Source organism: Gopherus evgoodei, chromosome 10 (genome assembly GCF_007399415.2).
Source record: "Gopherus evgoodei ecotype Sinaloan lineage chromosome 10, rGopEvg1_v1.p, whole genome shotgun sequence".
Classification (NCBI taxonomy): Eukaryota; Metazoa; Chordata; order Testudines; family Testudinidae; genus Gopherus; species Gopherus evgoodei.
The window spans coordinates 36,050,466-36,072,541 of record NC_044331.1 but is presented as its reverse complement, the minus strand read 5'-3'; the positions used below and the strand labels follow the sequence as shown (position 1 = coordinate 36,072,541).

At 42.5% G+C, this 22,076-nt stretch overlaps 1 protein-coding gene across 9 annotated transcripts in view; it reads left to right on the top strand.

Annotated features, from left to right (window-relative positions):
• Positions 1-16,431, top strand: part of NRG4 (neuregulin 4) — a 54,428-nt gene extending 37,997 nt beyond the window's left edge. For all 9 annotated transcript variants that reach the window (XM_030577980.1, XM_030577973.1, XM_030577977.1 and 6 more), the window contains 3 exons: positions 5,540-5,689; positions 16,158-16,237; positions 16,340-16,431. In XM_030577980.1, the coding sequence (XP_030433840.1) occupies positions 5,540-5,689; positions 16,158-16,237; positions 16,340-16,353 (244 nt within the window). In that variant the 3' untranslated portion in view covers positions 16,354-16,431. The remainder of the gene's footprint in view (positions 1-5,539; positions 5,690-16,157; positions 16,238-16,339) is intronic.
• Positions 16,432-22,076: the final 5,645 nt, after the last annotated feature.

Sequence of the window (22,076 nt, the reverse complement as noted above, 5' to 3'; positions counted from 1 at the left end):
TTCAAGTTGGCAGGTTGCCTGTGAGCGAGGACTGGCCTGCCACCTAAGGCCTGTGAAAGTGTGGGATCGTTGTCCAGGATGGGTTGTAGATCCCTGATGATGCGTTGGAGGGGTTTTAGCTGGGGACTGTATGTGATGGCCAGTGGAGTCCTGTTGGTTTCTTTCTTGGGTTTGTCTTGCAGTAGGAGGCTTCTGGGTACACATCTGGCTCTGTTGATCTGTTTCCTTATTTCCTCGTGCGGGTATTGTAGTTTTGAGAATGCTTGGTGGAGATTTTGTAGGTGTTGGTCTCTGTCTGAGGGATTAGAGCAGATGCGGTTGTACCTCAGTGCTTGGCTGTAGACAATGGATCGTGTGATGTGCCTGGGATGGAAGCTGGAGGCATGAAGGTAGGCATAGCGGTCGGTAGGTTTTCGGTATAGGGTGATGTTAATGTGACCATCACTTATTTGCACCGTGGTGTCCAGGAAGTGGACCTCCCGTTTAGATTGGTCCAGGCTGAGGTTGATGGTGGGGTGGAAGCTGTGGAAATCGTGGTGGAATTTTTCCAGTCTCTCCTTCCCATGGGTTCAGATGATGAAGATGTCATCAATGTAGCGTAGGTAGAGAAGGGGCGTGAGTGGACGAGAGCTGAGGAAGCATTGTTCCAGGTCAGCCATAAAAATATTGGCATATTGTGGGGCCATGTGGGTGCCCATAGCGGTGCCACTGATCTGGATATATATATTGTCATCAGATTTGAAATAGTTGTGTGTGAGGATAAAGGCACAGAGCTCAGCAGCCAGTTTTGCTGTGGCATCATCAGGGATACTGTTCCTGACAGCTTGTATTCCATCTGTTTGTGGGATGTTTGCGTAGAGAGCCTCTACATCCATGGTGGCTAGGATGGTGTTTTCTGGAAGGTCACCAATGCATCGTAGTTTCCTCAGGAAATCAGTGGTATCACGGAGATAGCTGGGAGTGCTGATGACATAGGGTCTGAGTAGAGAGTCCACATATCCAGACAGTCCTTCAGTGAGAGTGCCAATGCCCGAGATGATGGGGCGTCCAGGATTTCCGGGTTTGTGGATCTTGAGTAGTAGATAGAATAACCCTGTTCGGGGCTCTAAGGGTATGTTGATTTGTTCCGGTGTTAGTGTAGGGAGTGTCCTGAGTAGATGTTGCAGTTTCTTAGTGTATTCCTCAGTAGGAGGATCTGAGGGAAGTGGCCTGTAGAATTTGGTGTTGGAGAGTTGTCTGGCGGCCTCCTTTTGGTAGTCAGACCTGTTCATGATGACAACAGCACCTCCTGTATCAGCCTCTTTGATGATAATGTCAGGGTGGTTTCTGAGGCTGTGGATGGCATTGCGTTCTGCATGACTTAGGTTATGAGGCAAGCAATGTTGTTTTTCCACAATTTCTGAAATGTTAGCTTACAGCAATCAGTTGATTAAGCTGGGTCTAGATATCTCTAAGGAATCAAGTTTCTGCATGGATAGTAAATTTGAGAAGATCAGGTCTGAAGCAATGGACTTAAAGAAACAGTGTTCATTTAGTCATTATTATATAGCTTTGATATTTGATGATGGAAAATGAGATGAAAACATTTGGACAACAAATTGAGAATATGATCTCTGTGTGACAGAGGAATTCAGAAATCAGGAAGATTTCTTTGTGTGATTGATTACAGATATTCTAGAATTGTCCTCTATTGGACAGTCAACTCCAACTTCTTTTTCTTGACGAAGTCTCAGTCCTTGTGATGTTACAGTATATTGTTGTAGAGATGTATGATTATGAGCCCAGTCATGTGAGGCACTGAACACCCTCATCAGCCAACGGCACTTGGCACCTTACAGAATTCAGCAAATAATCCTTTGCGTCATTACAATAGCTGCTATAGCAATGTATAGTAATGTCACAAAGGATTGTAACTTCAAAGTCAGGAGTAAGAAGCAGGAACAGATGTACTCCTAAACTACAAAGATCCTGTCTTCCTTCAAAAGTTCCTAGTAATGAAAAATGGGGAAAGAAGATACAGAAAGTATATACAATATAAACAGTGTGATTACTGAATAAAATGCAGTTTTCTATGGTGCAGTCAGCCAGTCTTTAAAAGAAGTTTAGATAAGAAATGTCTGTAAATAAGTTTTGTAGCCTCAGCCTATATAAATATATTTCTTTGACTTTTACATGGTATGAATTATGAACAAACCATTAAGTTGGACTGGTTATAATATCACCAGTACCAACTGAACAACATTCAGTCAATAGGTAATTTAGTTCTAAATCCAGTTAACAGTTATGAAATGTTGTATGCAAACCTTTTCACAGTAACATAACTTTATGGGTCAAATACTAGCAGGGGATTGCACACAGGTGCCTGCCAGGAAACCTGTGTACAACAGGGCAGTGGGGGAGGGAGAAGTGAAATTTTCTGCCTTGATTATGTCTCCTGGCAGAACTCACTGACAGGAGCAACAAGGAACATTCTGAGATGGGGCCCAAGGATCAAGAACTGTGATCTATATGTTTCTGCACATGTGCTTCTTGACTTCATAATTTCACCTGTGCACTCCTCCCCCCCCCCCGAGATTATTTCTGTTCTAATCAGAGACAAAATGACAAATGAAGCTGTATATAGAGCCAGAGTCTGCCAAAAAAGGGATGCAAACTCAGCCTTTGCAACATCAATATGCAACCACTTTTGTAGCTATACATAATATTTACATAATTTAGCCCATAAGTTTGGCTATAACCTAGCAAAACTGAAATCTGAACTACAGTTGCATAAAAAGCAAGCTAAGTTCTTCTCTCAGTTACACTGGTGTAAATATAACAACTTCATTTGAATTAGCCAGATTGACACTGGTATCATTAAGAGCAGAATTTGGCCCACTGTCTTTTTTTTGCACTGCACTGTCATCATAGCCAAGATAATAATATACTGACCCTTTATGAAGTGTAATAAATCCTGATTTGAATGATAGCGAACTGGAACATATAAAAGGTGATCTGCCAAGTCTAATCTAAATTTTCCAAAGTGATGTTTTTGGTTAGTAATTCTTCAGTGATGCATTCACAATTTTTAAACAGTATATATAAAATCAATATTTTTCGCTAGAAGCCTAACTCCTTTTAAATAAACAACGATGTTGATCACATGGAAAGTCATTGCTACCTTCTACAACAACCATCATTGTAGATGGCATATGAATCATATCACTCACCTAAAACAGAGGTCAAACTCAGGCCAATTCACTGATATAGTAGCATGAATTCTATGTCTGATTTAGGCATGAGAGTATTAACTATAGCTATACAGGTTCAGGCTGCTCTAACTCAAGTGTTGGATGACTATTTCGGTAGTAAAAATTTGCTTTGGTCTGAAAACTCTGGTATTTTGAGTACAAAATCTGAAAGAAAAAATTTGAACTTTTTAAATTAAATGAGAAAAAATGACAGTCTGCTTTTCAGACCTTTCTTCATTTTCCTCAGTGCTTTTTTTTAAAGGACTTTTAAAAAAAGATCTTTTGTGCTGCATAGTTCATACATGTGGAGTATATTTTGTCACCTTGGATTAGTAGGTAGATGGTTTGTGGGGAAGTGTTCAGATGAGTGGATTTTGGCCTGAGACTCTACAGACTTAATGATGTATACCTCTGTACCACAGAACAATAAATTTTGGGTTTCATTGTGCCTCCCCAAATAATCCTGGAGATAGAAGCCCGATTATCTTTGATCTTGTGTAGCCATTTACACCTCTCTGAAATGGGGAGAGTACCTTTTCACAGGGGTAAATGACTACATAAAAAACAAGGCAGTGGATGGTCAGGCCCTATGTCTGCATCAGGAACACCTCTCCTAAAACCCAAGTGTTACTGTCAATGTGCAGCCTCTTTGTGCAGTGAAGCCATAATTTGGCCCTTTGTACAGCATTTACTGAGGATGACAGAATTTCTTGAATCACAAATCTCTGTTCTACTTACAGAGGCTAAAAATCCAGAACTCAGCAATGCACCCAAACAGCCAGGCCAGACATTGGACAGATCTTCAAAGTGAGCCTATTGGGTTAGTTGTAGGAGCTCCTGCAAATGCTTGTAAATACGTCCTCTGTTCTTCATTACTGTAAAACGAAGTAACATAGTCCATCTCAGGATGTCATGAAGAGAAGTTAGGAGAGCTCACAATAGATAAAAAATTCATGGGAGTCACCCTTCTGTTTGTAGTTTGGTAAAGTGATTGGCAGTTTGGAAAATCGAAAGTGTACAGGAGTGATTAGCTTACCTGGCCTGTGCATATGGCTCAGTGAGGTGTGTCCCCTTAGCACATATTTTAGCACTACTTGTAATTGCTGGTGACCAGGACATGGGTGGTTGTTCCCAGTGGTTTGAGCAGGAGTTACTCACAGTGGTTAGAGCAGAAATCAATAGCGAGGAAACTGAGCCAAGCATCAGAGCTGGAGTCAGAGGTCAGGCACCAGGGTCAGAGGCAGAGGCAGAGTCAGGAATTGGAGCAGAGAGACAGGACCCAGTGACCTTGGAGTGAGGAAAGGCAAGAGCAGCTATCACAGCTGTGGACAAATGCTTTGATCAGCCACTGAACTGGAGCTGCTGCAGGTCTGATTATTCTTTCAGTCAATCAAGCAGCCTACTACATACCAGTTGGATTGTTAGGTTGCCAGAGCCTGGCTCTGCTGAAGGCCCTGCTTCCAGACTAGATCTGGTGCAGGCACTGATTCCTGACACTAATATACACTTAAACAGCAGGAACTTTGTTATGTTGTGTCAGAAGCTACAGTGATCTCCAAAGAAGTTGCCTCTCCTTAGTTTTGGAAGTTTCTGAGAAGCCTGACACAAGGTAGGAATAGCAGTGAAGCCTTTTAACTAGGTCCCTCTGTGAATAAAACTGCTTTTTAAAAACATGTAATGTGTTTTGGTATGCCTTTTATTTCACTGCATATACTACAAATGTAACTATCATAGCAATTTTTCAAGTGTTTTTCATGTCCCATGTCGCAATGAATGCCCATTTCCTTGATCTGTCATAACAGTAGCAGCTCTTGGAAGAGAGAAAAAGGTAAATCTACAAAAGGTGCAGATAAGGAGGCACAGGCAGCATGATTCCTCTCCACTGATTTTAGTTCTGTACATTTGGAAGGCCACACTCTCTTCTCCTTATATGACAAGGAAAACTTCATGCCCACTACCGAGATGACGTGCTTGGAACTGAACAAACTGCAACTTCCCGTTTTTTCCTAAGTAAATCTGCCCCTTCCACAGGCATGTCTGCAGGAGAGCATAATGTAGCTACTGGATTCACAATGCATATATAGTAAAGAGATAATTTAAGTGTACTTTAGGGGAGAATGATGCTTCTTTACCCCATTCCAGTCATGTTACAAAAATCAAGGGATAATGTCAGAAATTCCCATCATTCTACAAATGGTATTTATATGAATATGCACTATAGAAATGAATATAAATTAATTGTACTGAGTCAGAAAATGACTCCCCCCTCCTGCCAAAAAATCTAATTTATATTAAACTTGGTTTCACAGGTGTATTGAGAACTATACAGGAGCCCGTTGTGAAGAAGTTTTGCTACCTAGTCTCAAGACCCAAATTAAAAGTGAACGGTTTGCAGCTTTCTTGGCTTCAGTGGTTGTTCTAGGAATTCTTGTAATTGGAGCATTCTACTTCCTTTGCAGGTAAAAGTGCTTCAGAGTACTGAAGCTAGTCAATCAAGTAGAAATTTATTTTCAGGTAATCATATACTAATTATTTGAATTTAAAATTATGTAATGAATTATACATTAGATAGGCATGATTATTCAGCAAAATTAATCGCCTTTTTGCTATTAATATTTTATTTTCTAATTTGTAGTTCTCTGGAATACCTTTTTTCAGCTTTGTCAGCTGTACTCACTTTACGAAAGCTCATTGTGACCCACAGTTTCCTATCATAACTAAAAGCATATCCAAAATCAGAGTATAACACATTAAGGTATAACTCACTTTACATTGCCAGTTTGCAAAAAAGTACAGGTAGAAGCCCGTCAGCTGCAGTGCTCAGAAATCAGAACACTGGCTAAAATTTTCAAAAGCATCTCATTATACAGGATACTCTGTCCCACTGAAAGTCAACTTAGGCACTTTAGAGAATTTTACCCTTCAACTGTAAAAAATAAAATGTACCATAGAATTGCCACATACAGGGACAATTTCTGACTCCCTTGGTATAGCTGTGCTGGGAATGGGGAGAGCAGAGCTATTCTACTGAGTCAATTTGGTTGCCCCACTAAGAGAGTTAGCTCCAACTCAGGAGCACTAAAGGCACAGGGACAGAGGAATCTGAAGAGGACAACCTTAGAAACAGCTACGTTCAGGAGCAAGCTCAGGTTCAAGTTTGTTTGTTATTTAAGTTAATTAAAAAAAAATGGAAAAAATGCTAGTGGCTGTCAGCTATGGTTACCTTAGGTCTGGACTATATTTAAGTTTTGCCAGCATACTTATGTCAGTTAGTAGTGTGGGACAAAAAATCACCTCCCTAGCTGACATAACTATGCCAGAAAAAGCCCTAGTGTGGACACAATTAAACCAGAAAAGAAGTCATTTAATTCAGGGAACTGATATAAGCAAGAGAACCGTTTTTCTGATATAAACTGCATCTCTGTTAGGATGGTTTGCTGGTATAGCAGGCTATACCAGCAAACCCTGTCTGGCATAGACAAGATTGTAGATGTTTGTACAATTCAGCACTGCAGTAATCTGTAGCCCATGGAAGCTTATGCTGAAATAAATTAGTTAGTCTCTAAGGTGCCACAAGTACTCCTGTTCTTTTTGCGGATACAGACTAACATGGCTGCTACTCTGAAAAGTAATCTCACAGTTATTACTTTAAAATACATTTGTAGGCCACCTTAAAACATTGGTATGTCATCTGCCACAGAATGTTCCTGTAATATTTTACAGTTGTATTTTAAAAAAAAAAAAGTGCTGGGAGTTATACTGGAGATTAAGATAAGAATAAATCAGGTTCTTGTTCCAGAATAACACAGTGAAATGTGCATTTGTGCAAAAACGTTTCCTAGCAGCATTATTCACATATCCTTCGTTTGTTAGTCATCCCAGGTATCCTGTTTTTACTTATGCTTATTCTCCTGAGTATCTGGAGACTATCGTTAGCTCAGGGCTAATATTAGTGCCCTGACTTAACTCAGATTTATATAGGTCAGCCCAATCAGTAGTCACACTTTTAACAGCAGGGGAGTAGATCAACAGTACTTTTCCAGCTCATATCCTGTCATAAAACTATTTGCACATATTTCCACCTTTGCCAGCATTGTAATCCCTGAAATACAGTCTAGTTCACTTTTATTCTTAGTGACCACTAACTCCACGAGCTGTGACTTTGCTCCTATAGCTCTCACACATCACTCACTTGCAGTCTTCGCTGCGACTGACTCATCCTCCTGCACTTCTCAAGTCTTTATCCCTCCAAATCCATGTTGGGCCCTTTGTGTAGCAGACTCAGTTGCTCCACTAGAAGTCCCTTTTCACAAATAGACTTGTTTCATCAGCTGATGTAATGGAAACTTGCTGAATGCTCATTTTCCCCCTTAACCAAATACAATTAGAAGAAGCAAAATTATTTTATAGACATACTCTCAATAATCAAGAAACAGTTGTAAAGGGTATCAAAACCGTTGCAGTCACCATTTTGATTAAATCAATCCTCCCTATCACTGAGACAGGAAACCCTCTCCATTTCATTAAGCTCCAGAGTTGTTAGTGGCAAGAGAATACTTTTCTAGAATTGCTGTGAACTCACTGAAATAATAATAAAACCAAGCCTTTACTAACCTTTTAAAATACGTGCCAGCAGTCTTGTAGTTCTTTAGAGGTGAGATTTTCTTTTGGGTAGAGGAGCTGAAAAGTGACCCCAATGCAACAGAACTTCAGAGGTTTTTATATACACAGGATGCATAGCACAGGAGTGAGCAAGCATGGGGACTCCTCTCCACATGCATGCAGTAGAGCTGGGGAAGGGGCGGAGGCATTGACCACTGAGTCCACAGTTAAATGGACCTAATGGCCAAAGATCCCTGTGTGTGGGTCATGCAAGGGAACGCTGCCACTAGTCTAATTCAGGGACTAGAATAACATCCACAAAGAATGCATGCAGCTTCGCTGCTCATTGGTTTGCAGGGTGGATCCTAAACTGCATGTCCATTGTCTGGGGCTTTGTGCAGGGGATGTACAGGATGAATTCCTCCCTAGGGAAATAACAAAGGGGCAGCAACTCAGTCTTCCCATATTGGACCTTGAATCCAGAGTATAATACAGACTACTGTGGGAGAGCTCAAAAAACAAGGGAATGTTTTCTCTTGTCACAAAGGAACATCACTTGCTGTATAAAGGGAATATTAGCCTTGCAGTCTTTGTCACTCTGGAGAAGCCTAATATGGTATGCTTCAGTACTGCCTAAGGCCTTATCTACACTGGCAAGTTTCTGCGCAGTAAAGCAGCTTTCTGCATTGTAACTCCTGAGGTGTACACACTGCCAAGCCACTCGGTGCACAGAAACTGCGCAGTAGCAGCGCTGTAAAAAAACCACCCCGATGAGAGACGTAGAGCTTTCTGTGCTGGGGGCACAGTGCCATGGTGCCAGTGTTGACACCCTGGTTGATTACAGTGTTGTGATTAGCCTCCACGAGGTGTCCCACAATGCCTGTTCTTGCCTGTCTGGTTATCAGTTTGAACTCTATTGCCCTGCCCTCACGTGAGCAACTGTCATCCCCACCCCGTAAATTCCTTTGGAATTTTGAAAGTCTTCCTGTTTGCTTGGTGACACGTGCAGTGGTCTCAGTGCATCTTTCCAGGTGACTATGCCTGCTCCACGCACCAGGTGATCCCCCGCTGGGAGCAATGCTGAGCTGTTGGACCTTATCAGCATTTGGGGAGAGGAGGCTGTCCAGTCCAAGCTACACTCCAGCTATAGGAATTATGATACCTAAGGACAGATTTCATGATGCATGATAGAAAGGGGCCATGACCAGGACACACTGCAGTGCAGGGTCGAAGTGAAGGAGCTGCGGAATGCCCTACCCAAGGCGCGAGAGGCAAACCATCGCTCCATTGCTGCGCCCACGAGCTACTGGTTCTACAAAAAGCTGGATGCAATACTCAGCCGTGACCCCACCTCCACTGCGAAGACCACTGTGGATACTTTGGTGGCTTGCATGCCAGTTGAGAGTGGACCGAGCCAGGAGGAAGAAGTCTTGGACGAGGATGGGGAGGGCGACCCAGAGGCAGAGGACGACTTGGAGGTCAAAGATGCATGCAGCCAGGAGCTCTTTTCTACCCCAGAGGAGGCTAGCCAGTCACAGCTGTCGGAGATTGGCAAAGCACAAACAGGAGAGGAGGCCTCTGGTAAGTGGATTTGATTTTTGGAATTGCTCAAGAAAGTTGTTGGGGATAGGAGGGTTGCAGAAAGCAGGCTTGTGTCTGTATGATGTGCATACCAACACATGCCTCGTCTGAGCGTCGAAACAGGCTGTTGATTGACTCCCTCACTTCACAGGAATCTCCCTGAGATCTCCAGGAAACTCTCATGGAGATACTGGGCAATCTGCTGCCACAGGTTCTTTGGCAGAGCTGCTTTGTTTCTTGCCCCATTAATGGTAACTTTCCCACGCCACTTCGTTGTTAGTGGGGGGGAGGGGAGAAACCATTGCTGCACACCGGCGAGCCGCATAAGGGCCAGGGCAGAAGCCACAGTCTTGGAGAAGACTCTCTCTTGATTCCCTGCTCACCCTCAGCAGTGAGATGTCTTCCATAATGAACACAGCTTGTGGAAAATGTGGGGACAGGAATGATTATCAGGCCCCCCCTACAGTGCTGACTGTCCTCAAGAGCCACATGCCCAGTGTACAGCAGGGTCCGGGAACACTGATTTACCCTGCCCTTGCGGCTACTCACCATTTTGGGGATCTTGTGGCTCATGTGTGCTTGCCTGGGGTCAGCCAGTTAGTGACTGTGTTTTAAATCCCTTAATCAGTGGTCTGTGTGTTGCAAACAATACTGCTTCTGTAAAATGTTACATTTAAACTTGGGAGCCCAGCCTCCCTCTTTGTTATTGCCAGCTGAACGGCTGTGCAGAAATAGAAAGCAGCCACAAAGAACGAAGGAGGACTTTCTGCGTGACGTTATGATGCACTCCGCGGCTGACAATCAGGAATTGAAGGAGTGGCGGGACAGCGAAGAGAGGGACCAAAAGGAGAATGCGGTACCCCAGAATGAAGCCACAGAGCGGCTCTTAAAGATTATGGAGCGCCAAGCGGACATGCTCCAGGCGATACTAGCAATGCAAATGAAGCAGCTCCACACCTGCCCTCCCCTGCAGCCGCTGTCGCAAAACTTTCCCATGCGCCCCCCAGACACCGCCAACACACTCTTATCAACCTCCTGGCTCCAGTCTGTACCTGCTGCATTCCACTCCTGCCCTGTCACAGTCCAGCACTGCGAACTCCCAGTACCCACTGTACTCAACACCCATCCCTCTGCAGTTTAGCCCTGCTGAAGTGCAGTACCCATTGCACTGTACTCCAAAGGAGAAGGTTGGATCTGATCCCTGGACATACACAAATCTTTAACCATCCTGGGACCCCACCTCCTACTGGGAACTTCCCTTCCCCCATCTCCCTCAATGCTGATGTGTTTTTCTGTTTGTCTCTCTTCTCCGGTTGTTGTTGGTTTTTTAATAAAATAATTGTGTTGGTTTGAAAGCAATCTTTATTCTATTAACTGAAAGAAAACAGAGCCCTGCAAAGCAACCGTCAGTCATCTTAAACCTTCATATTGCATCATCTGCACCAATCACAATCCCCTCCTAACATTACAAGCACTGCACTCCCAAGCATAGCAACAAATATTAGTGGTTTTCAGCTTCAGATTGCTGCCTCGAGGCATTCCTGAGCCTTATGGCCCCGCGCTGCACCCTTCTAATAGCCCTGGTCTCTGGCTGTTCAAATTCAGCCTCCAGGTGCTGAGCCTCAGCAGTGCAGCCCTGAGTGAAGCTTTCACCCTTCCCTTCACAAATATTATGGCGTCTACAGCATGCGGCTATAAGCATAGGAATATTGTCATTGGCCAGGTCCAGCTTCCCATAGAGGCAGCACCAGTGGGCCTTTAAATGGCCAAAAGCTCATTCAACAGTCATTCTGCACTTGCTCAGCCTGTTGTTGAACTGCTCCTTGCTGCTGTCACGGTACCCTGTGTATGGCTTCACAAGCCATGGCATTAAGGGGTAGGCAGGGTCTCCCAGGATCACAATGGCATTGCGACTTCCCCTAGGGTGATCTTCTGGTCTGGGAAGAAAGGCCGTGCTTGCAGCTTCCTGAACAGTTCAGTGTTATGAAAGATGTGCGGGTCATGCACCTTTCTGGACCAGTCTGAGTTAATGTTTGTGAAATGCCCACGGTGATCCACGAGCACCTGGAGAACCATTGAGAAATACCCCTTCTGATTAATGTACTTGCTGGTGAGGTGGTCTGGTGCCCAACTCGAACATGCATGCCATTTATCACCTCTCCGCAGTTAGGGAAGCTCATTTGTCCAACGCCATCCACAATGTCATGCATGTTGCCCAGAGTCACAGTGTTTTGGAGCAGGATGGATTAATGGCCCTGCACAATTCTGTCAACATGAGTCCAACGAGACTTTCCCACTCTGAACTGGTTAGCAACCAATTGGTAGCACGGTGGAGTAGCCAGCTTCCACAGTGCAATTGCCACGCGCTTCTCCAATGGCAGGGAAATTCGCTTTCTTGAATCCTTGTGCCATAGGGCTGGTGCGAGCTCATCACACAGTCCCATGAATGTGGCTTGCCTCATCCAAAAGTTCTACAGCCACTGCTCATCATTCCAGACGTGCACGACAATGTGATCCCACCACTCAGTGCTCATTTCCTGAGCCCCAAAGCGGCGGTCCACTGTGGTCAGCACCTTTGTGAATGCCACAAGCAATCTACTGTCATACCTACTACACGTGGCGAGATCAATGTTGCACTCTTGTTGCTTTCTATTTTAAGGAATAATTCCACTGCCACTTCTGACATGTTAGTCAGAGCGAGCAATATACTGATTAACAGTAAGAACATGAGAACATAAGAATGGCCGTACTGGGTCAGATCAAAGGTCCATCCAGCCCAGCATCCTGTCTACCGACAGTGGCCAATACCAGGTGCCCCAGAGGGAGTGAATCTAACAGGTAATGATCAAGTGATCTCTCTCCTGCCCTCCATCACCACCCTCTGACAAACAGAGGCTAGGTGTTATGCTTGTTTAAAATACATTGTTACCTATAAATCAAGCCACCCCAGCTACCATTGAATCTTTTGGGGCTTAAGTGTAGGATTTATGGTGGGCCAGCCTGTGAGTTCATGTCATTCTTGACTTGTCCTCTTAGACAGTGTATTGGGTTGAAAAATTGAGTGTTATAAAATGCCTACTTTTTCACCTGTCTTTAATCTAGGCATTATATTTGATCTAGATTTGAAACTCCACAAAACAAAGTGGATTGCTCTGTTGTATTTATTTATAAGAATTTCTATGGCTCTAGCACCACATGATCTTAGCAGGTAATAAATGTTAATTAATTTAGACTCATACCAACTCCCTGAGATTAGGAAGCATAAGTAACACTAAATTATGTATAGAGAAAATGACACAGTAGTTGAATTGCCTAAGTCACATAGCAAGTCTGTGGCAGACTTGGGAACAGAACCCAGATCTCCTTTACCTTGTTGCCCCTTACCCTGGACTTTGTTGTTATGGCAGATTTCTGGGCTGTGTATGTTATGTGTGGATATGCTAGAATGTTCCCCTTATTTATAAAACTCAAATGTGGCTGATGGGGAAGGTAGCTCACAAAAGTGGACTGTGGGAAAAAGAGCTGGGTTAACAGCAGAGAGCAATCCAGGATCTCAGATGTATCTGAATAATCAAATCTTTATCAGCTGTGTTGTGAAAGAATTTCAGTAAAAGTGGTTACTAAGATTTGTTTTTTCTTATGCCAGAGCTGCTTCCCAACCTGCCAGCAATCTGAAACAGCTACATTTTTATACTGTATTTGATCATGCTCAGGGATTCATCAGCAGAACTTGATTTTGAGAGGCAGAACCTGGAGAAAGAGGGAAAATGGGAGAGAATTAGTGATAAAAGATGGAGCATTTGAAATGATAGATGGCTGAAGAGGGTGCATGAGAAAATGAAGGATTGTTTGAGTGAAACGGAAACACTGTGGAAGGGAAGAGAGGAAAATGATGAAATGGACAGTGGTGTGGAGACAGCAGGATAGAACTAAAGGGATAGAGCTAGTGGTAGACACACTAGTTGTGTACAGTGCAGGGTAAAAGTGCTAGAATTTTCCTTTGTCCCTACGGCCCAGAAATGATCTCGTTGATCCTTCCCATGGGGCGGGGGGGGAGGGAGGATGAGACTTTATTAACAAAGACTCTTCCTTTTTCTCCATCCTGCTTGTAGTGAAGTAAACAGCAAAAGTGTCATGGACTTTAACAGATGCAGGATTGGGGCCTTTGTGAAGCTTTAAAGCCTTTCTAAAAGACCCATCACTTTCTCTGAAGAAGTTCTTGAGAGTTTTGCCATTTACCACAGTAGGATCAAGATGGGGCGTGAGGAATGGTAATTCTGTGTCAGATCATCATCTCCATCAAATACCTCTCTGAGGTAGTTTGTCTCCTGGGAGTAAACAGAACCTGATAATCTCCTACCTTTGTCATTTAGAGAGATCCAAAGTGATTTTCAAACAGTGACTGAACAGCCTCCTTGGCTCCTATATGTCAAAAATCACTTCTCTGGTTACTAAAGTGCAGCCAGCTCCAGGAGAAATCTGGCAGTTGTTTAACAGAGCAAAATATTACACAACAGTTTAGGACAGGAAATCCTAACTGACTCCCCTGATGAAATAAAGAAAGCTACATTATCTAACAAATTCTAGGGCTGTGTGTACACTGGGTTTTTCCTTCCCCAAATTTTCCAGTGGTGCAGCTCCATCCTGACTAGTAATAGTGAAGAAATAGTGTAGACAGAGGTTCTGTGAAAGATGATTGTTTTTACCCTCATGATGTTCAATGCTGCTCAGAGCAGATCTTAATAGGGTGGTGGTAAAAATGCTGACAGATGTGAGAGCGCTGTCTAACCTAACACTCCCATCATTGCTAGCATCTGTGGAGCTGAACTAGAGTGGTATATAATTTGGGGGAAGGGCTAGTGTAGACAAGGCCTGGCTGAATTTCAGGAAGGCAGAATGTGATTACCCAGGTTGGAATATGGCCAGGGTACTGGGATTAACATGCTTCCTTCCCTTAGAAAAAAATGCAAAGAGAACTTTAATGGTCATAGGCAAGGTCTTGGTTTTATGTCTCTTCCGATAGAATGAAATGTTGTAAAATGATTTTGTATCTTTCTTTACTGGGAAACTTGCTCTCTACACCCACAAATATTGCATCAGGAAGCAGGTACTACAAATGGCTTGAGTTTTAGCAACTTAGTTTTCTTTGCTGCTTTATTGAACTTTCTTCAGAAAATTTCTACTGTTCCATGAACAGCAAAACATGCATGTTAACTTTGCCTGTTTAGAAGAGGGAGTCCCTTTTACCAAAATGTGGTACAAGTATGTCCACACTGTCCCCTTGGAAAGTTCACCAAGCAACCGTCCTCCACAATTGCTGGGATCTATGGCATAGTGTTAACATTAACTATATTTTAGCAATAGCAGCTAAATATTTACATTGTGAATTGAAAAAAGGGGTTTGAAGGATTCTTTAATTGAGAGAATTGGTTTTATATAGGGGAGCTCTGAACCTGAACTTCTGTTTTAACAATTATTAATGCTATAGGGCCAGCTTCCAGCCCCTGCTGTGGAGCAGCACAAAGGGGCCATATAGCTAGCTTAACCAGTTTGCTAAGCAAGAGCAAGGACTGAGTGTGCCAGCTTCCTGTATAGCACACAAGGGGGTGGGAGAAGAGAGAGCTCCTTGGCCATTCCCCTCGCCACCCATGCAGATCTCAGCATACTCCAGCTGTTATCTAAATGGGAACTAAAAAAATGGCATGAAGACAGACCACTGAGGAAAGTAGGAAGGTATTTACCGTGCTTGGTGTTACTAGGAGAGCAAAAGGCAGATTTCACTACAAGCAATTCAAAATGTCTGTGGAAGGCTCCTGGGACATCTTACCCCAGGAGAAGGCTGTACAAGGTATACTAGAAAAGAGTAAAAGAGATGGCTGATTTGAATCTGGTCTATAATCCACCTGAGAGAGGTTTTTTCCCATTGTGTTAAGTTATAGAACATTATGACTTCTTCAATTCCTCCAATAGAATTTAAAGAGGAAGAATACAGCATAGAGGGGGCAAATGGAACGCTAGGGATAGTTATAGATCAGTGAATCATTGACATAATTTAAACCCACGTTGACTGGTTAAATTACCTATGTGAGAAGAGTATCTTAACAAACAAGATCGGAGCCATCCATCTAATAAACCCCATTTAGGAACAGAGCCAAGGCAACACATTGTGTGGAGGAATTAAAGTCACCACAGGACAAAAACTGGACACACAGGAGCAAAACTGACAGCTTCTCTCAAGACAGATGTCTAAAGTGGTGGGTTTTTGTTTTTTTAAAGAGTCAAGATGGTGAGGTATTCACTGAGCTCTCCAAAAGGAGGTTAGCTATGTTTAAAACAGCTGTGTAGAAAGCATCCCTTTCTTCAGCATTTTGAAAGGGCTTTTAGCAGATTTAAATGATTAATTAGTTAAAACTGTATTATAGTGACCAATTACATAAAAAAGGCCTTAGAGGCAGCCCAGAGCAACATTAGCTGGGACCCATACATTGAGTTCTAATCCTGGCGCTTCTACGGGCATGCTGTGTGGGTTTGAGCAAATTTCTTCTGCTTCCCCCCTACCTCATAAGGGGGCTGAATATTAAAAGTTTGTCACCTGTGTTTGGAGGTTGCAAAGTGCTAATATTACATTGTTAGTGAAAGCACCATTCATTTACTGAGTCTCTCTTCTCTGACCAATATTTTCTCATTCTGTGTTTCTTCATCTCTCCTCCGTCCCCCTTTTTTTGGTCACTTATTCACGGTCAGGAAGGCCCACATTCGAAGGGCCAGCTCAACAGAGCGTGGTGCCAGCCTGGTTGAGACTACCAGCAGCAATGGCTGCAACAGTGAGTACATCTGAAATTAAGTGGCAGGGATGTTCTGGGGGAGAAAGAGAGGGGTAATTGGTATTAATAAACTTTTTTTTTAAATTTTTTTTAACTCTTCAGAGATAACAGAATAAAGCAATAAAACAAGAACCATGGGAGAGCAACATGCAGAGGAACCATAACATAACAAGTGCTGTGGAGGGTCTGGTAACCAGGATGAGCAAAGAAGAAATTAGAAACAAATAAATCTGCTAATGTACTGGGAGAAGATGGCACATAGATCATAGTAAGGAAAAAGTGTTACATTCATCAGAGTGCCTGATTACTTTCAAAGAAGGGAAGTCACATTGTAGAGAAATCATTAGAACCATTTTTGAATCTTCTGAGAGCTTTCCCCTGACAAATGTATTGCAGACTGTCTGCAGCCAAGTAGTTCTATCTGGGAGTTCTTTCTTTTTCCAATGCAAAGACAGGGAGCATGAGAATCTTTGAGGTATTTCACCATGTAAAGAGTATGATATCATCTTAGAGGTTTTCACGAGATTGTCCCCTTCTCCCAGGAAAGTCTGGAAGCAGCACAAAGAGGTCAAGGGACTCTCTCAATCCAGTGGTTTCAAAATATATCTGGGATATATGTACCGAATTTGGCTGACTTCAGACATACTCACCAGATGTGGATAAAAGGGCCTCTCCCTCCACTTTCTCTCCAGCTGATATACGACCTACATTTTTGTTTTAAATAGTGATTCAATGGTTCCTCACACTGTCTAGAAACATCACCTTGTTGGCCAGCCTCCTAGCTAAGAGACTTCAACTTGAAGTAAAACAGTGTTAAAATGAAGAAATTCATAATAGTTAAAGGAAATCTACTGGGCAGAGTAATTACCTTGTGCTTGGTATATGCTCCTAACACTGGACAAAGAGCCTTTCCCAAAGCTATTCTTCCTGTCCTGACATTTTCTTCTGAGGATCTCATTGTTGAGGGAGATTTAAATCTCACCTCAAATCCTACAGCTGACAGATCAGACAGTAGAAAGGAGGAACCCAATTCCCTTGGCTCATATTTGAAACAAAATCTTTCCCAGCTCCGTCTACTGGTTTCATGGAAGAATGTGAAGCCATTCGTGAGGGATTATTTGTTTTATTCATATCCCCGTTTGCTGTTCACGCAAAAAGATTATATATCTTTGTCTGCCTGCTTAAAGGATTTTCTGACTGCAGCAAAGAGAGGTGAGCTTACATGGTCAGTCCCTATTCCTGTCATGACAACACTTAGAGATTTGTTCGGTTGTAGGAGGCATAGCAACTGGGAGCTTAATAATCCATTATTTGAAAACCTTATCATACTGAATGATGTAATTAGCAAAACCAAAATTTCTTTCAATAATGACAAAAATGGAAACTTGCGTACCAATACACTATGGAAGGTTTATAAGGCAGTATTGAGGGAAAAATTAATTGAGACATTCTCTAGAATTAAAGGGGGGGAAAATACAAAAGACAAGTTTCTTCTCTCTGAAATAAAAAAATTAGAGAAGTTGCACAAAAAGACAGATGCAAGGAAAAACCTGGCTAAACCTCCCTTCCTTAGAGGACAACTCTCTGTTCTGTGGCCAGAAAAAAGAGACTGTGTTGTATATCAGTTTAAACAAAAGTACAATGGGATGGGAAATAAGGGCCATAACCATTCAGCATATAGGCTAAGACAGGAAAAAGAAAAAAATACTATGATTGGTATCAGAGAACACAGCAGTGAGATGCAGTGTCATACAAGTTCTTACCCTGGAGAAGCTGGGCTTCCAGTTATACCTGAACATCTGCAGAAAGAATCCGAGGAAGTCAAATTAGTCATTAAAAATATGCTCTCAAGTAAAGGACCTGGTATGGAAAGGGTCTCAGTTGAATTGTACAAATCTTTGACTTATCAGTTTTCCCCCAAACTTCTAAGTAATTTTCAGGACTTCAAAACATTAGCAGATATGAAGAAATCAATCAATATTGCTGTGATTTTAAAGGCCAAAAGATACAAGATTGAATGTACTTCACCTATGCACATCTCATTATCAAATATAGAATTTAAAAATTTTGCAAAGGTGTTGACAGAATCATTTACACTTAAAATAACTAGTATATATCAAATGGGATTTAATCAGGGAAGACAGCTATTAAATAACATTCAAAGGTTACTAGTTGTGATCCATTCAAGCCTATCAAAGGTAAGGAGGTCAGGTATGTTACTTTCACTAGATGTGGGAAGGATCTATGAGCAAGCTAAATGGAAGTTTATGAAGGGACTAGGTCTAGAAAGTAAAAGAAAAAAATGGACTGAAATCTTATACCAATCTATAAAAGCTAAAGAAAGAGTCAGTAATAAATATTCAGAGCCTCTCTCATTTCAGAGAGGCCTATGGCAAAGTTGTCCACTATTCCCCACATGCTTTGTATTAACCAAGAAACCATTTGCACAGAAAATTAGAAAAATTCAACAAATACAGGATTTAAATGCAAAGAAGTCAATCCATGGTATAGCGTTCTTTGTGGATGAAGTCCGACTCATGACTGCAGAATCCCTCAAAAGAATGGCATTTAGGGAGGTCGTAGGTTTTAAAATTAATTATACAAAATTGCAAGTCATGTCAATTTGCCTTAAAGATCAGTGTCAAACATGGCTACAGATTTGTTTTAAATTTAAGTTAGCCAAACATCACATAAAAGTATGTAGTGGTCAATGTTTTTTTCCTATTTAATAACACTATATGAAGACAGCCACCTGTGCTTGTTAAAAAAAATTAAAAAGTAATTGAAAAGCAAGAGGTGATTATAGTGTTTTGACAACATTGCTGCCATAACAATAATGTTGCTCCTGAGGATCACCTTCCTCTTCCAGAATATTCCAGTAAAGGTTTCCTGTAAGATGTTAGAAAGTCCTTCAGGTCAGTTGGGGAAACAAAATGGCTAAAATTAACAGGAAAATTCTTTCCAGAACTAAATCATAAGGTGACCTGGCAGTGACCAATATAAAAGGTACTTATTGGGTGACCCATCTTGAACATTGGTGGTAACGTACAGGGGACAGAGAGAAACAGGTGGACAGAGAACAAGAGGAGTTTCCTATTCTACTAATTGCTTTGATTTTTATTCCCAAACATCAAGGGGAAAACAGAAGGAAGTCTAGTTGATAGCACCTCTTACACTAAAGTTATGGGAGAAAATAAGGGTTTGAGATAGCCTAGAATCTCCCAAACTTACTGTGATAAAATGGAATTCTAGTCTTCCTCAGACCTGTTGGGTTTTTTGGGTTTGTTTTTTTTTTTGGTTAAGGAAAGGAGATGAGCTTTTGCAGAATGACTCAGTTATTTGAAAAGGGAAACCAGTGGACAGATGAAATATAGAACATGGTTGTCCCATTAGAAATCCTCACTTTTAATTACTTAATATTTAAAAACCATTCATACTATGAGTTGCTTTAGTTAGAGCCCTCACAGAATTGGAAAAAATAATTATGAAATCTAAGGGATCAGAAGATATAATTCCTGCCAGGCATTTGGTAATTATTTTTATTACATTATAAATTAGATACATAAATGGGAGGAGTAGTTGTGTGAAGAGCTCTTTTATGAACAGTGGTCATTGCATGTGGCCTGGAGCAACTCTTTCTTTTATGGTAACATATGTACAAAAACACAATACAAACTCATATTCCACTGGTATTTGACTTTCTTCAGATTGAAACAACACTATAAATATGTTTCAAATATTTGCTGGAGGAATTGTGGATTGGTTGGTATCTCCTCCCCCCCCCTCCCCCAGGAGAGACTACACTAAAATCCAGGCATAATAGTCCAGAAATACTGTCATTCACTGGCAATTTTACTGATGTTACCAGTTAAGCACTTATTTAGACCACAAAACTCTGATTTCTTAACACACTTATTGGTAGCGGCTATATGCTCAGTTGCAGGGCTATGGAAAAATAAGAATCCCCCCTACCCAATAGCACTGGATAAGTCAAAAGAATCTAGGACAAATCATTTGTCAAATTTTTTTCCATTAAGAGTAATGTTAGATGGTATGAAATCTTTTCAGGCATAGCTGCCTTTCTTACAGTTTGAACGTAAAAATATCAAAAGGACACTGAAAAAATTTAAACTTTTTTTCTTTATTATACCCAAAGTTACCCATTTCTCACGTATTCCAAAAGTATATATACCTGGTTTTGCTTCCTTTTCGTTTGTGAAAATGTGGGGACAGCATAGCAAATAAAATTCATCATCAAAATAAACATGAGGATTCCTGTACTAATTGGTCTTATTTCTGTATTTCATTACAAACCTTCATTATTTAAACTTAAGCAGCCACAAAAACTTCTATTTTGTCACAGAATCCAGCAAGAGCCACAGAATTTAGATCAGTGATTCTCAAACTTTTGTATTGGTGACCCCTTTCACACAGCAAGCCTCTGAGTGTGACCCCCCCCCAAACATTTTTTTATATATTTAACACCATTATAAAAGCTGGAGGCAGAGAGCGATTTGGGATGGAGGCTGACCGCTCACGACCCCCCATTTTATAACCTTGTGACCCCCTGAGGGGTGCCAACCCCCTGTTTGAGAACCCCTGATTTAGATTCAGATTACCCTATTGCATAGAGGGTACACCTCTGAGCAGCCAGGTGGGGAGTATACTTCCAAACTGGACAGCCAGAAGTGAGGGCTGTTCAAACCTGATCTGACCTGTACCTAAACAGCATCATTTGTCAAATGCAGACTAGGTCTGACTGACAGTTGTGATCAGGGGACAGTAACATACCACGACTTATGTCCAAACAAAACAGCTCAAATTTCATAGCTCCAGTGTGTGCAGTTGCCACTTGTATTTGTGAGCCACCCACTGGCTGAACCATCTTCTTGTAAAACATTCAGTGAATAATTTCAAACAAAGAACAGATTCATGGAAATCATGATCTAGGGTTTACCTGGTCCTGCTAACACTTGCAAAAACTATACCTGCCTTGTCCACACTAGGATTTACCATGTGTTCACTAAAAGTAAAACCCCCCACCTTTTTTCCTAGTAGAGATATACTGTGAGTGTGCCAGCTGAAATTTTCTTCCCCAGAAACACACTCATGAAAAAAATCTCAGCTGGCAGGGACATTGATTACATTTCTTTAGCTTGTAAAGCATTTGGAGATTCTGAGAGCTGGTGCTACAGCAGTAAAGAAGTTTTACATAAAGCAGGCCTGCACAACATGCGGCCCACGTGGGCTCACTGTGCAGACAAGCGGCGGGGTGGAGCTGCTGAGTATGCCCCTGCCCAGGGGGGGGCCCCACCTCACAGCCCCACACGCGTGCGCCACGCCCCAGCCACCCTAACAGCCAGAACCGCACATCTCCATCTCCCGCTCCCCTGACCTAGTGTACAGCGGGTGCGTCACTTCCGGGGCCCGCTGAGGCGGAAAGCACTGGGCACGAGGCAGAGCTGGTAAGTGCCAAGCAAGGGAGGGGCGCCTGGCCTGGGCTCGAGCCACAGTTCGGGGGGGGGGAGGAGAAATGGGCCAAGCCCCCCCCTTCGGTTGGGGGTGGGGCAGCTACTGCGCTGGTTGGTCCCAGGGTAGCCTCCGTAGTGCGGGGAAGAGGTTTTGGTTGAACTGTCTGTGGGCTGGCAGGAAATCCCCGGGGGAGACACATGCATGTCACCTGCCCTGCCCCGACTGCTGCCCCCTTCCCTGGTCCAGGGACCTCCCCCCCACCCCCCAGCTCCCTGCGGTCCCTGTTTGTGTGTTGGACAGTCACATCCAACCCTTTCACGCTGCTCCCCTTTCCCCTCCCCTTAGTTGACAGCCCCAGAAAATCCCT